The sequence below is a fragment of the Camellia sinensis genome, chromosome 7 (assembly GCF_055761805.1).
Source record: "Camellia sinensis isolate YWXY chromosome 7, ASM5576180v1, whole genome shotgun sequence".
Lineage (NCBI taxonomy): Eukaryota > Viridiplantae > Streptophyta > Magnoliopsida > Ericales > Theaceae > Camellia > Camellia sinensis.
This window is the reverse complement of record NC_138967.1, coordinates 54648985-54662862: the sequence shown is the minus strand read 5'-3', so window position 1 is coordinate 54662862 and position 13878 is coordinate 54648985. Positions and strand designations below refer to the sequence as shown.

The following is a 13878-nucleotide window of genomic DNA, read 5'->3' as shown; positions in this document are numbered from 1 at the left end:
TTGCTGAAGAATGGCTGCAGAGGTTTGATGGCTGAGTTTGAGTGAAGCAGATATGGTGTGGGCTTCGTTTAGGAAATCCTTTTTGGTTTGAATATCCTTCGAGCAAGTCTGAACCATCTCTGAAAGGGTTGGCCATTCTGTGATGATCTTGGCCAATTGCTTTAGTTGAATGGGGTTGAAAGGATTAGGGGAGAGGTTTATAACAGCAGAAAGACAGGCCAAGGTTTCATCAGGTTTGTGGAGAATAATTTCTTCAACTGGGGTGTTAATGAGGTTGATGAAGGTGGTTAAGGTTTGTTGAGTTTCAGCATCAAACAGATGTAGCCTTTGAGGCAATGGGGATATTTCGTCTAGATCTTGTTGAAGAATAGAAAGTTCGGCCCAAATATCCTGGCATGGACCGACGACCTGTGAACATTAATAGTTTGGTGAGAATATATGCTTGCAAGTAATAAAGAGTAAATAGGATGAGGTTGGAAATGGTAGTACCTGTCCTGATAACGTGCGCGCAGACGGTTGGCCTTGTTCAGCTGTGGTTGTGCCATCAGGACGAGTTGTTTCTGGTATTGATGAAATGGCAGCATCAGTGCCTTGAGGCTCTTTCTCTAGTTCAGCTAACAGGGGAAAGTCATGAGGACCTTCAAGTTCTGTCTCGCCCACTGGTCGTGGAGATGAGTCCTGTATTATGTCCATCCCTGTAAATTGGAGAACAATACCAGTTACTTAAAAAGAAGTTTTTTTTTTCCCAAACAAACAATAACATTTGTATTTCTATTTACCTTAGTTGTGTTGAACTTCTGGTTGAGGGGATTTTGTGTTGTCATCTGTTGATTGAAATGTCAAATTCAATCCTCTGTGATTCTTTGTTTGAAGTTTGGGAATTGGAGGGTTTGGATGGTGATGGTTGAGGGCTAGAGACAGAAGGGACAATGTGTTGAGGAGAAGTGGAAGGATGTTGTGATGCAGATTATGTAGATTGCTGTGGCGAAGACTGTGAAGCGGGTTGTAAGGAAGTTTGTTGCGATGCTTCAGGTGGTGGTGGAGTTAGTTGTACAGTGGGTTCTGTGGGTACATTGCTGATTGGACTGGGAATTTGATGAATGTGTTGAGGAGAAGTGGAAGCATCGTCATCATCAGCAGCAGCAAGGAGTAATCTCCTTCTTTTTCTCTGCACAAAAGTAAGTGATCAGTCGGGCGTGAATGGAAATTGAGATGCTGTAAATATGTAAAGTGAAGGCTTACTTGGTAGAGCTGCCCTGAAGGATTTGATGTTGTTTGGCCAACCATTTGGCTGAGAGGGATATCCCACTCACTTAGGTCTGTGCTTAGAGCAGTAGCAGTGGAAGGCTCTTCTCTCTTCTTCGTCGTGACCTCTGTCTCGGCAGGGGTACGGGTGGTAGTTCCTCTCTGTGCTTGTGTTTGCGCGGCTGCAAAAGAGTCTGCCATTAATTTCGAAACTGAGGGGGTGTTTGTCTGAGTAGTTGCATCTATTGGATCCTTGCCTTTACGTTGGTCCCAAACCAATGGTTCAGCAGCAGGCCCAATTTTGGCTGTCAAAGGTTAAACAAGTTAGTGTTGTAGAGAAAAAAACAAAACAAATTGCATGACACAGTCAGGGATATGAAGTATATGAAGGAAGGATACCTGTAGCCTTAAGCTTAGAAGGCGAGGATATGCGGCCCTGAATATGAATACAAGTATCGTTAAGGCAGCTTTCAAGTGGCTTGCAGAAAATAATGGCAAACATAAGTCCCCACCAATGGTCAAAAGCAGCCGAGTAGTCCGAAGCAGGTTTGAAGAAGAAGGGGCCAAAATCTTGGAAAAGTTTGGTGTTCTCTGTCAGAATGGATTCAGCTTGTGTAGGATCTTTGAAGTGGATTCTGGACCCAATCTCCTCATGGATGGAAATAAGGATAAGGGATAGCCTGGAAAAGACCAAATTGCCTGGACCATTGATTGGGACAGTATGTCTCAAAACTGCAGCTAGATAGCTTGGCGGAGGATATGGAACAGCTAACCAAGACATGTCTAGACGTGAGAATGTGTCTCCAACTCTCATTTTGTTCTTGGACTTGCTCATTGTGTAAATCAGAAGGGTCTGTGAAGAGGAAGCGAAGTCTACTGGAGGAGAATTCAAAGTTTTGAAATGGCATGTACAGGTTGGAAGGTCTCTGCGAAGGAAGGTTGTAAAACATGGTAAGATGATTTCTGAAAGTGAGGATGGGTTGGCTGTTATAAGTGAGCAGTTGCTCAACATAGGAGTAGCAAACAGGTTTCAAGGTGTTAGGTGGTGGGGGTCGTGCCTCAGGGAAATAGGCATACAACCAGGCCTGGAAGAGCCAGAAGGGGCCACCACAGTTGCTAGAAATCTTCTTGTCGACAAAGGAAAATAGGACCTTGTAAAGGGTGGCAAGAAGATAAGGGGCTAATGCCATAAGTTGGACATCTTGCATACACAAGGCAAGGGGGAGGTATTCTTTCGTGATCTTGTACCCAGGGACACAAAAAAGAAACTCACAAAGCCAAAGTAAGTAAAAAGCAGTTCTTTCTTTGTCATCGACAGGGGAACCAGGCTTGCCTTGGTATTTTTTGGCAAAATCTATATAGCACATGTCAGTGTTTAAAGTAAATGTCACTTTTGGAGGCTCAAGAAGAGCATGAATTGGATTGCCCAAGATTGGGAGACTAGTCAAGTAGCTACATCTAAGATGGTAGGGGAAATCATACCAAAATTGAGGAGTAGGGAGTTACTAGACTGCGACCAAAAGCATGCAGCAGCAGCAATCAGCCCTTTGTCCACGTCATAAATTTTAGTCGACAGTCTAATTGCTTCACCAATGCCCTGGTGCTTCCATACTTTAGCGTCGTGACCTTCAATTCTCCTGGCCCAGCTTCGCCAATCAGAGTCTGGTGACCTCCACCCTCTGAGTGGGTTTTTGCTGACATTCCAGTTAGTCCACTTGAGTCCAGCTTGGTTGAGAAGAAGGTTCTCACCATTACCAAGGGGATAGTATGGAGCTAGCTCGTCTGGGAAGTAAGACGCGAAGGTAGGGCCTAGAGTAGCCTTAGCGACAGAGCTTGTGCTGGGCAATAGGGTTGCACCAAATTTTAGAGGAGCGATACGTGCTTTGATAGGGTCTGGGAAGCGGAGTAGGTCTTCATTGTTCTCCTCAGATGGAGATGGTTGAGATTTTTTCGGCGCCATGGCTTAGGGTTTTGTAGTGCTCTGGTTTTGAACGGCAATGGTTGAGAAGAAGGAGTACAGTCTGGGGAGTTCGAATCAGAGGGAAATGAAGTGGTTTGAAGTTAAAAGGGTGGGTCTTTTATAGCTTATGATGGGGCCAGTATATTTAAAAGCTCTTATATTGGGCTGTAGTTTATGTTTGTTTTGGGCCCGTATTAAGAAATTTGCTATTGGGCCCAAACAATGGCCCCCTCGTTGAACTTAAATATCATATGACTTGGACCCCCACAAGGGGGACCCCCATGACCCTCTTTCTCTCTGATTGGCCACTTTTTTTTTTTTCCATTTCTTCTTTTTTTTTTTCTTTTCCTTCTCCAATCAGCAACCCCCACGTGTGTGTGTGTGTGGGGTGGGTGGGGGTGGTGCAGGTGGTGATTGGAGGGGGTCTCAATCACTTCCGCAATATTTAACTTGAACATGGGGGCCATTGTTTGTACCAAGTTTTGCCAGTCTCTGTCGACAGATGGTCCACTTAATCGAGGGCATGTGGCCAAGTCTAAAGGAATGTCCACGACCTGAAATTGGGCTTTCTGCATGTGGGTCACCTAGAAGTGATAGGGGAAGTTTTTATCACCAGTCATGGAGTTAGTGGGCACACTTTCAGAAGGAAGCATGAGACAAAGCAGGAGCCTTGCTCTGTCGACAGAAGTTTAAAACAGTTGGTGGCCATGAAATAAACACAAGAAAATGGAGCTCGACAGATAGAAGTGGAGGTTTAGTATTGATATCCGTATACTGTTTTTGTGGCCCATCATTGCATGATCCCACACGTCTACACCATAACTGCCATTGTAACTGCCCCTGACTTCGAATCTTCAAGTCCCCTGAAAACCAATATTGACTCTTCCCCGTCGACCTTCATTTTCACCATTGTAGGGCATGTCCCTCATCATTATGAGTTAGTGGGCATACTTTCAGGAGGAAGCATGAGACAAAGCTGGAGCCTTGCTCTGTCGACAGAAGTTTCAAACAGTTGGTGGCCATGAAATAAACACAAGAAAAGGGAGATCGACAGATAGAAGTGGAGGTTTAGTATACTTGGAATGCCTAGAACGGAGATCGTTGGTTTCGATATCCGTATACTGTTTTTGTGGCCCATCATTGCATGATCCCACACGTCTACACCATAACTGCGACTGTAACTGCTCCCTGACTTCGAATCTTTAAGTCCACTCTGTCAAATATTGACTCTTCCCTGTCGACCTTCCTTTTCACCATTGTGGAGCATGTCCCTCATCGTTATGAGACAAAAATCGACAGAATATTGTCCACTAAACACAACCACAATCCTTGCAAACTGGGCCACTGAACCGCAACAGTTGGCCACTCACTGTTACTGCCCCTGACTATGAATCATCAAACTCTGCCAAATATTGAATTTTTCCTGTAATTTAATCAAAATATATTCAATGTCGGTAAACTTGAAAATATGTTTGAAATAACCTTTTTTTGTATTGTAATGACTTAAACACAATTGTTGTCCTACATTTTACGTAACGAAAATACACAACTTATTTATATCAAAAACAAAATATACATCTCGGGTTTATAATCAAAAAAATGGGAACTACTTTTTTTTAAAAAAAAGTTCACTCATATTTTCAGCTACATTCTGATTGGATATTAGATTAAAAATTCCTCTTTGCACCTATTTTTTCCCACATCCTCCCAACAGCTGCTCCATTCAACTAACATTGAATCTTGCATGCCACCTGACTTACACGCTGGAGCAGTTACTGGCAGTGCTCATGGATTTAATGGCCACCCTCCAAGAGGAAACATGAACGAATTGGGAGTCTGTATCTGTCGAGGAAAGGTTAAAAGGACCTGGGCACATGTGACAACTTCAATTATATGCACTTCGACAGGTACAAGTGAAGCTTTTATGTGGTTTCAATACACGGAAATGACCGTGCAGTTACAGAAGTTGCACAGAAGCAGTTGCAGAATTGGCAGATCATGGGGTCGTGGGTATTTTATAGCTATAAAGGGCAGAATGTTTGCAGAGAGAGAGGACATGAACAACAACACAACTTACTTTCTACATTGTAACTTCTGTGTAGTTTTTTCCCTTTTACTTTCTACTTTGTTACAAACAACACAACAACACAACAACTTACTTTCTACTTTCTACTTTCTACTTTGTTACTTTCTACTTTGTTACCATCAGTTCATCGAAAGAAGTCTTCATCCATTTCAGGCATTTGAACCAATACCATAATTGCTTGATTTTCTTCTTGAACTTATCAACTTTAAATTACTGCTTCGTTGCTGTCGATATAGGCCCACCATAATTTTACTAACAATAAACCCATACTTCCATAGTAAACATTAAATAATTTCACAACTCCTGTTCGTAACTCATAATTCATATACTAATCGGCATGGAGATAAAGTAATGAGTTCGTTGGGTTACTTTCTCCAAGTAACACCCAAAATTAACTGCCACTTGGATTATATACAAAATGCATGTGCTGGTATGTAATTTTGCAAACCCACTTGGACAAAATTCGTATTTTACTCAAAATATAATACTAATTTACCGACACAAGTCATAACAAATCAATACAAAGCGAAACACATCGTTAGTTGATAAACCACACCGCAAAAAACCCTTCAGTTAGATCTAACCAAATATGGAACAGAAACAAGCAACCCGCAATAGGAATCTTGGAATACAGACATAAGCCAATTTTCCATCCAAAACAATACACAGACAACCCATATATATCTCACCTCACCTTCAATTAGTTTTCAAAATGATAAGTCACTGCAAACACAAATGACAACATCACTCTAAACAATATGGGAAATTTACAACTCGTGGCCTTGTACATAAGTAACGTTGTGCCATTTCCTGGCATTGTACATAACCAATTATTTGCACGTTACGTACATCAATCCGTGCAAAATGAAAACTACATACATTATTTCCATGTGTTTTCAATAGCTAGTACTGTCTACCTAATAAATTAAGGGAATAAGTAAATCATACAAATTATACAATTACCTGATTCACCTCATCAATTGTGTTCGAATCATTTTTCCACACTGCTGCTTCAGCACTACCGTATTGGCCCATAGGCTGCTTGGAATCAGGAGAAACATCGAAAAATAGTCGTCGTTGCTTAATGTGCGGTGTACTTGGATCCATCAACCCAGTTTTGCAGCGAACGGGCAATGACTCTGCATTGTACTCACGGTCAGTTATGTGGGGTGTATCTGCATCTGAGTTAGTACCCAGTGTTCGGCTAAACCGAACCTTAGGACACGTTCGCTTTGTGGGCCCAATGCATTTGCAATTCTCACATTTTCTTGGTCTTCGACAGTTGGACGAGGCCCATCCTGGGTTCCCTTTTGTCTTCACAACATCAGGATCTTCTACTCCAAATTGTCGACGGAATGAATGTTTCCCTTTGTCTCCATTCCCACCGTTCAAATTCCTCTCATATAACTCCTTCATCCGGCTCGTCATCGGAAGACATGGATCTCTAGCCTCTTTGAAACCTTCCGTTGATTGCGAGGCATAGAAACACATTTCGTTGTAGGAAGAACTCAATATTCCATACCGGGCCGTCTGTATTGTAGTGCTATCAATTGAGGGTTGAGGCCATTGCTGGCCATCCTTGCTTGCAGCCCTTGTCCATTTATGCAGCACACAAGTTGGGGGAATTTGCGTTAAATTTTCAGCTTTCATAACACATATCATGTGGCAGCAAGGTAACCCCAACGACTCAAACTTCATGCAAGAACATCTCATTGCAGCATCCATTGGACTGTGTGTTACTATCCATGATCTGTCCTTCACTTTGTACATGTGAATATAGTAGCATTTCTGACCATCCAGCAAAGGGAACACGTCCTTGACATTCAACTTCCCCTCTTCTAAGATTTCATCACGGAACATTCTAAATATATTTCGAGTGAATAGCTCAGCTCCATGTCTCTCTATATCTCGCAATGGAGTAATCAATACTGGAAAAGTGTTATTTGTTTCAGCATCATCTCCAGCCTCGTTATACCTTATCCTTGCAAGAGCCCGATCATAGTGCCTAACAAATTCATATAGCTTCAATTTGTGTTGGAGGAAGGGATTGAAATAAGCATTCATACACTCCGAGCGCTGAGTGCTCTTCATCCCAGCAAAGAAATGTCCACGCATATATGCCTCAGCCCACATATGACGCTTCTCATATGTCTCCAACACCCAACTATTGGTTTGAAGTCCAAATTTTTCGACCGTTGTCGTCCAGCCATGCTCAAACTTTGTCTCATCCGTTTCCATGTCCATGCACTGCTTGAAAGCATGTGCAAAGCCACTTATGTGAACATTTGAAACAGCATTTTTCCCAAGATGCCAATTACATAATCGATGTCTTGCGTCTGGAAATACTCTTCTGATTGCCTCTCGCATCGCCTTATCCCCATATGTCAGTACGGACACAGGTGCTTTATTGCCCATCGCCTTCATAAATGTTTTCAAAACCCATGTGTATGTCTCAATTGTCTCATTAGCTAGCAAAACACATGCAAATATCTTGGTCCTAAAGTGGCTAGTCACACCAGCCAACATGACAAAAAGTTTCTTGTATGCATTGGTTCCGTAAGTTGAGTCAAATATCAACACATCACCAAACTTTGCGTAGTCGGCCCGCGATTTCGAATCGGCCCAGAACAGATTTTGTAACTTGTTATCGTTACACACATCATACTTGTAAAAAAAAACGTGCATCAACATCAAGTTTTGCGCATAGGTAAACCAACGCACCCTGCGCATCACCATCCTCAACTTCTGCTCTACATTCGGCTTGAATATGGTTGTGCAGATCCGTACGGATGAAACCAACATTCTCATAAGACCCAGACTGATTTACCATATAGTCCATGATTTGGCTAGTCTTCACACCGACATTGCGCATAGCCATTGCTTGAGCTTTGTCAGCGCTGTTTAAACTGCGATGTGACCTCAGATACATCACACAGTGTTATTCTGCCAATTCATGGTTGTGGTCTGCGACGAAGTGAGTCACAACATACTTTCCTCCTTCACCAGCATCCGCATCGTACCGTATGCGAAATTGGGCTTTGCAACCTACTCTTGTTAGTGCCTTGGGAGTTCTACTCTTCTCAGCAACACGGTCCAAGTATTTTGGTAATCTCTGACCTTCCCTTGAACACAACCACAGCCTACTAACGACCTTTCCCTCTTTATTTGTGTTAAATCTGGATTTTCGTATACTAAATCCCTTGGCTTTAGCATACGCATTGTAGAAATCTTCTCCATCTTCGATCGAATCCAATTTCTGTTCCAGAATAGCACGTTCAACATCACCAACCATGTCATTGCGATGAGCATCGTCAACCATTTCTTTTTTCACATCGGCTCCGCCATCTTCAACGTTCATGTTGGTTGCTTCTTCATTGCTCGGACCAGCTTCGCAACCATGATCAGGTTTTGCCCGACTTTCATTCATCAAACAAATGTCATCCGCTTCATTTGGAATGTCATAATCATCACCTTCCCTTTTAACTTCCGTTGGGGCCATACTGCACATGACATTACTACAAACAATTACTTGATGACCGAAAATTGTTAACACAAACACAAACATGACATTTTCACATGGTTTAGCTGTTTGTGCAAACACAAACACTCGCTTGAGAAAGAGAAAGAGAAAGGTTAGCTGAAGTGAACGGGCCAGAGAGAGAGAGGGAGACAGAGAGAGGGAGACAGCTCCATACCTCATATCTAGTTTGAGAGAAGGGCTTCACTTCAGCAATGGAACCAACACAGCCTTGTAGTTACGTTGTTGTTGGAAATCGCCCGTTATACTGTTCCCTACAGAGCTTCGTCAATGGAACGAACCCAACAGGGGCTTCTCCCTGTTAATGGAAATCAACAGTTACACTGACTCAACCTTACACAGAGAGGAGAACAGAGAGAGATAGAGACGAAATACAGAGAGTGAGTGGGATGCAATCATGCAAATACAAGCATTAAACGGTTGCCCCGGTTTCAATTTTTTCACGATTAAACAATTCAATGGTCTTGATCAATTATTGTAATCTAACGGCTAACAATTGGGTTGCATATGGTGTGCAACCTTAAGGGGGTTGCGCACTTAAGCAGGACCTATTTCAAATATATCAGGATAAATTTTTCCTTTTATATGGTTATTTTAGAAAGATGATTATAATCAATTTTTTGGTAAAAAACTACTTATAAGTAACTTATAAGTAACTTTTTTGTGAGAGAAGAAGTGGGTTATAATCTGAGAAGTGGATTATAACCCACTTCCCAAAATAGGCCATAGTATTTGCAAGGGTGTGCTGGTAAATCTTTAAAAATATAAATTTTGATTGTAATTAAAAATATACATATTATGTGCCTCTTAAGTGGTAAGGGTCTTGTGGAAGTGTATTTTTAAATTTGTAAAATATAAATTTTAATCTTGATTTAAAGACACACATATTGTGTGTCGCTCAAGTGGTAAGGCTCTTGTCTACCAGATCGACAGTCTTGATTGCAAGTCCCAACCTTCCCTCAATATAATTTTTGTATTTTAAACACTTTGCTCCATATCAATATTAGCTCTTTCTCTCTCTAGTTTGAGAGTTTCTCTCTCTAAACTTTTCTTTCCTTAGGGTTTCAAAGCTTGCAGCAACTGGCAGTGGGGGAGGGGGTTTTTGGCAGCCTCCGGCCTCCTCTCCCCTTCCCCTACCCCTCCTTTTTCTCTCCTTTACTTGCTTTGCTATCAAATAACTTGGAAGCTCTGGCTTTCCACCCTCTCCCTCCTTTGTGAGGTGTTTCCCCCCTCCCATCCATCAACTCAGGGAGTGGCTTCACGGATCCGCCACCACCACCACCTTCACCTCCTCTAGTTTCTCAGCCCTCTTCCTGTCGCCTTCACCTTTGCCGGACTCACCGACGCCACTGCTGCCAGTAGTTTGCTTGGATGTGGCTTTGGGTCTTATTTTGTTTGTTTTCTTTTTATTTCCTTTCTTCTGTTTGGTTGTTGTTATGGGGTTTGTCTGGTTTTAAAAGGCCCTAAGTTTTGGGTTTGTTTGGCTGATTTTGTTTAAGTTTATCAGTGCGGATTTTTTTCAACTTACTCTCTCTGTGGTTGGGATCTATGATATATCTTGAATATGCTCTATTGCCAAACTTTTATGATCGGCTCTGCTTTGCAGTACGAGCACAAGCACAAAATGTGAGTTCGACTATTTTCATAGTTTTTTCTTCCTCTATGCTTCGCCCCTTATCTTCACTTTGTTTGGTGTAAGTTTTGGGTTGGATGGATTCATGTAAATGCCATTTGGCTTCTTGAATGAAATATTTCTTCCGATCAAAAGGAGAAGGACACTTTTCAAAATCAAAACATTTAACATTTTTTGTCAATGCCATCTCCAAGCTTCAGTTGAAAACATCCTTAGATTTATTTAGGTGATGTCTGATAAATTTAAAAATTAAATACTGAATTTTTAAAAAATTATTATCTTTAAATTGTAACTTTCAATTTTATGTTGTAATACTGATTTGGTGGTAGTGGGGTGGTGGTGGTGGTGGTGGTGGTGGTGGTGGTGGTGAGGATAACAATAGTGCCTATAGCACTAATAATGACAATGGTGTGGCAGATAGAAAAATAATGGTTGTGATAATGGTGGATAAGTAATGTAGTGGTGATAAAAAAAGGGCATGGTGGTGGTTATGGCAACGGTGACAATAGTTATAGAGATGAAGGATTGTAATAATTATTGTAGTGGTGACTGTGGTGGTAGTGGTGAAATAATAACGATGATTATGGTGGTAATGACAATGGTGATGAAGATGGTGGTTATGAAAGGACGATGGTGATGGTGGTGGTGGTGATAACAATGTTAGAGGTGTGTGATGGTGGAGTTTGCGAGCTTATATGGTGTATGTTAATATTTATGTATAAATATTTATAAATTCAGTCATAATTAAATAAATTTTTATCACTTTAAAATTTTTAAATTTTCTACTTATATTTTAAGAATTACTTAAGTTTTTAAGTAATACCATTTGTAATTATCAAACAAATTTAATTAATTTTCACCTAATAGATTCAGTTTTATGCATTAAATTAGTTTATGAAACACCACCTCGGTCTCAAAAACAATAAAAGATTAGAACGATTTAGTTTTATAGTTTAAATAGTATTAGGTTGATAAACACATCACAAACTCCGCTTAGTGGTGTAATTTTGGCCCGGCCCGGCCCATCTCGGCTTGGGCTGGCCGGCCCATGTCGGGCCTTACGGGATCCTGCCAAAAAAATCAGGCTGGGCCGATCGGCCTATGGGCTAGAAAATTAAGCCCAGGCCCAAGTTTAGGCCCAAGGGTATTCGAGCTTTGGGCGGGCCTCGGACCCTTGGGCTTGGGCCTGGGCTCGGGCTTTGGGAGGGCCTCAACAGTTTTTTTTTAATTTTTTCCACCAAAATTTTATTATTTTCCATTAAAAATAACAGTGGGCCTCAGATGGGCCGAGCTGGCCAGGCCTCGGGTTAGGCTTTTGGGTGAGCCATGGGTGGGCCTTGATCGGGCCGATAGGTCGGGCTAAGCGAGCTGGGCCCATGGGCCAGACCGGGCTTCAAAATGATGGCCCAGGCCTCAGGCTGGGCTTGGGCTCGGGCCTTAACGGGTCGGGCCCACCTCGGGCCGCGGGTGGGCTTCGGATCGCCCGCGGGCCATGGGCCAAAATTGCACACCTAGCTCCGCTGTAGCTCAACTACAAACTCAGCTTCTAAGAATATTCCAAATTCGAATCCTGGCAGCGGAAATTGACTTTTGTTTTGATGATTATTGTGGAATGGCAACATTTTACCATTTCCTCCTTGTTATGCTCAACGATATTAGAGCAACGACTTTCTTTTCATACTTTTAGAAAATTATACTCTATTCTCTAAAATTTAACTATTACATCAATTTGATATTTCTAGTTTAGTTGTATCAATTTTTATTTTTATTTTTTTAAGATAGTTAGCAACCGAGCACATACCATGTGTGTGCAAGTTAAAAAAAAAAAATATAGGAAAAAAGTTACATGTAAAAATTATATAAGGTGAATTACACTAACAGTCCCTATAGTTTGGGGTTCATATCACTTTACTCCTTGACTTTGTAATTGTAATACATTTGACCATAAATTTTGAATCTTATTTCAAATAAGGACATTTGAAGATGTCATCGCTTAATTTTAGGGGCAAAAACGTCAATTTGATAAAATATAATCCAATTAGATAAAAATTAATGTCAAAAAATATTTTTAAATTTTTAAAAATTATTTCTATCCACCAAAGATACAATTATGTAAAATTATTAAATCTTTTCGGCATTTATTTATTTATTTATTTCACTAAATTAATTTTTATTATGTGTTTGGATGATGATCATATAATAGGTGGTTGTTATGATTTTAATATGCAATCGGTATATTTGATTCTCCATCTGTTCCAAAATAATGGTCTCATTTATATTTTAAAAATATTAATTTTTCAAAATTATTCTTTGATAGTATATTTTTTTCGAAATATCAATTGTCATAATTGTACTTTTTGTGTTATTAATGAATTTAAAAGAAGGGCAAAAAAGTAAATTCATATTATTTTATTCCTTGATTTTTGAAAAGGGACTAATATTTTGGGACAATGAAAAATAGAATAAGGGACTAATATTTTGGGACCAAGGGAGTATATGAAATGTTTTTAGCTTTGAATTTTTTGATTTAATGAATTGGTTTAATAATGATATCTAAGTTGTCACCATATTTGACTTTTGGAAAAATAGAACTAATTTAATGAAAATAAAAACGTATGATATCATCCAAACACATAATAAAAATTAATTTGGTAAAATAAATAAATGTCTAAAAGATTTATAATTTTACATAATTACATCTTTAGTAGATAGAAATAATTTTTAAAAATTCAAAAATATTTTTTTGACATTTATTTTTGCCAAATTAGTTTATATTTTATCAACTTAACGATTTTGCCCTTGAAATTAAGCAATGGTATCTTCAATTGTTCTTATTTGGAACAAGACTTAAAATTCAGAGTCAAATATTTTACAATTGAAAAGTCAATGATCAAAGTAAGGCAAGTCCCAAATTACAAGGACTATTAGTATAATTCGCCCAATTAAATACTTGTTTAGACCTATTTTGGAATAAAAATTAGGGACTGGCTTCCCTCCAGCCCGATCTAAGACTGGAGGGTACTGTTGGGCTCGTGGGGCCCACCACGGGTCCCATTTTGACAATCCGAACCGTTCAATATGTAGAAATCGTCAAGTACTATATTTTTGTAAAATATCACATTAATTGGATATCAATAGCTATTTCATCGGATCATATTTCTGTCAACCATTTATTTTTTCATCGTCTATTTTTTTATGCAAAATTGATTTGATCACGTAGCTATCAATATCCGATCAACGTGACATTGTAGAGTTATATAGTACTCGACAAGTTCTACACATTCAACGGTTCAGATTATAAAAACAGGACCCATGGTGAACCTCTACGGGTCCAACAGTACTCTCTAGTCCGATCTGGGACTAAAGGAAAGCCATACCCTACAAATTATGAAACACAAAGGTTGCGTTTGGTAGAG

At 40.1% G+C, this 13878-nt stretch overlaps 1 protein-coding gene across 1 annotated transcript; it reads right to left on the bottom strand.

Moving 5' to 3' along the window:
- Window positions 1-8229: 8229 nt before the first annotated feature.
- On the bottom strand, window positions 8230-8610 carry LOC145795822 (protein FAR1-RELATED SEQUENCE 5-like). Its single transcript, XM_082880737.1, has one exon. It carries the CDS (start codon window positions 8608-8610, stop codon window positions 8230-8232), a length of 381 nt encoding a protein of 126 aa, XP_082736863.1.
- Window positions 8611-13878: the final 5268 nt, after the last annotated feature.

Bases quoted from the DNA above. Each gene is read 5' to 3' on its own strand.
- LOC145795822 (XM_082880737.1), bottom strand. From the start codon at position 8,610: ATGGTTGACGATGCTCATCGCAATGACATGGTTGGTGATGTTGAACGT.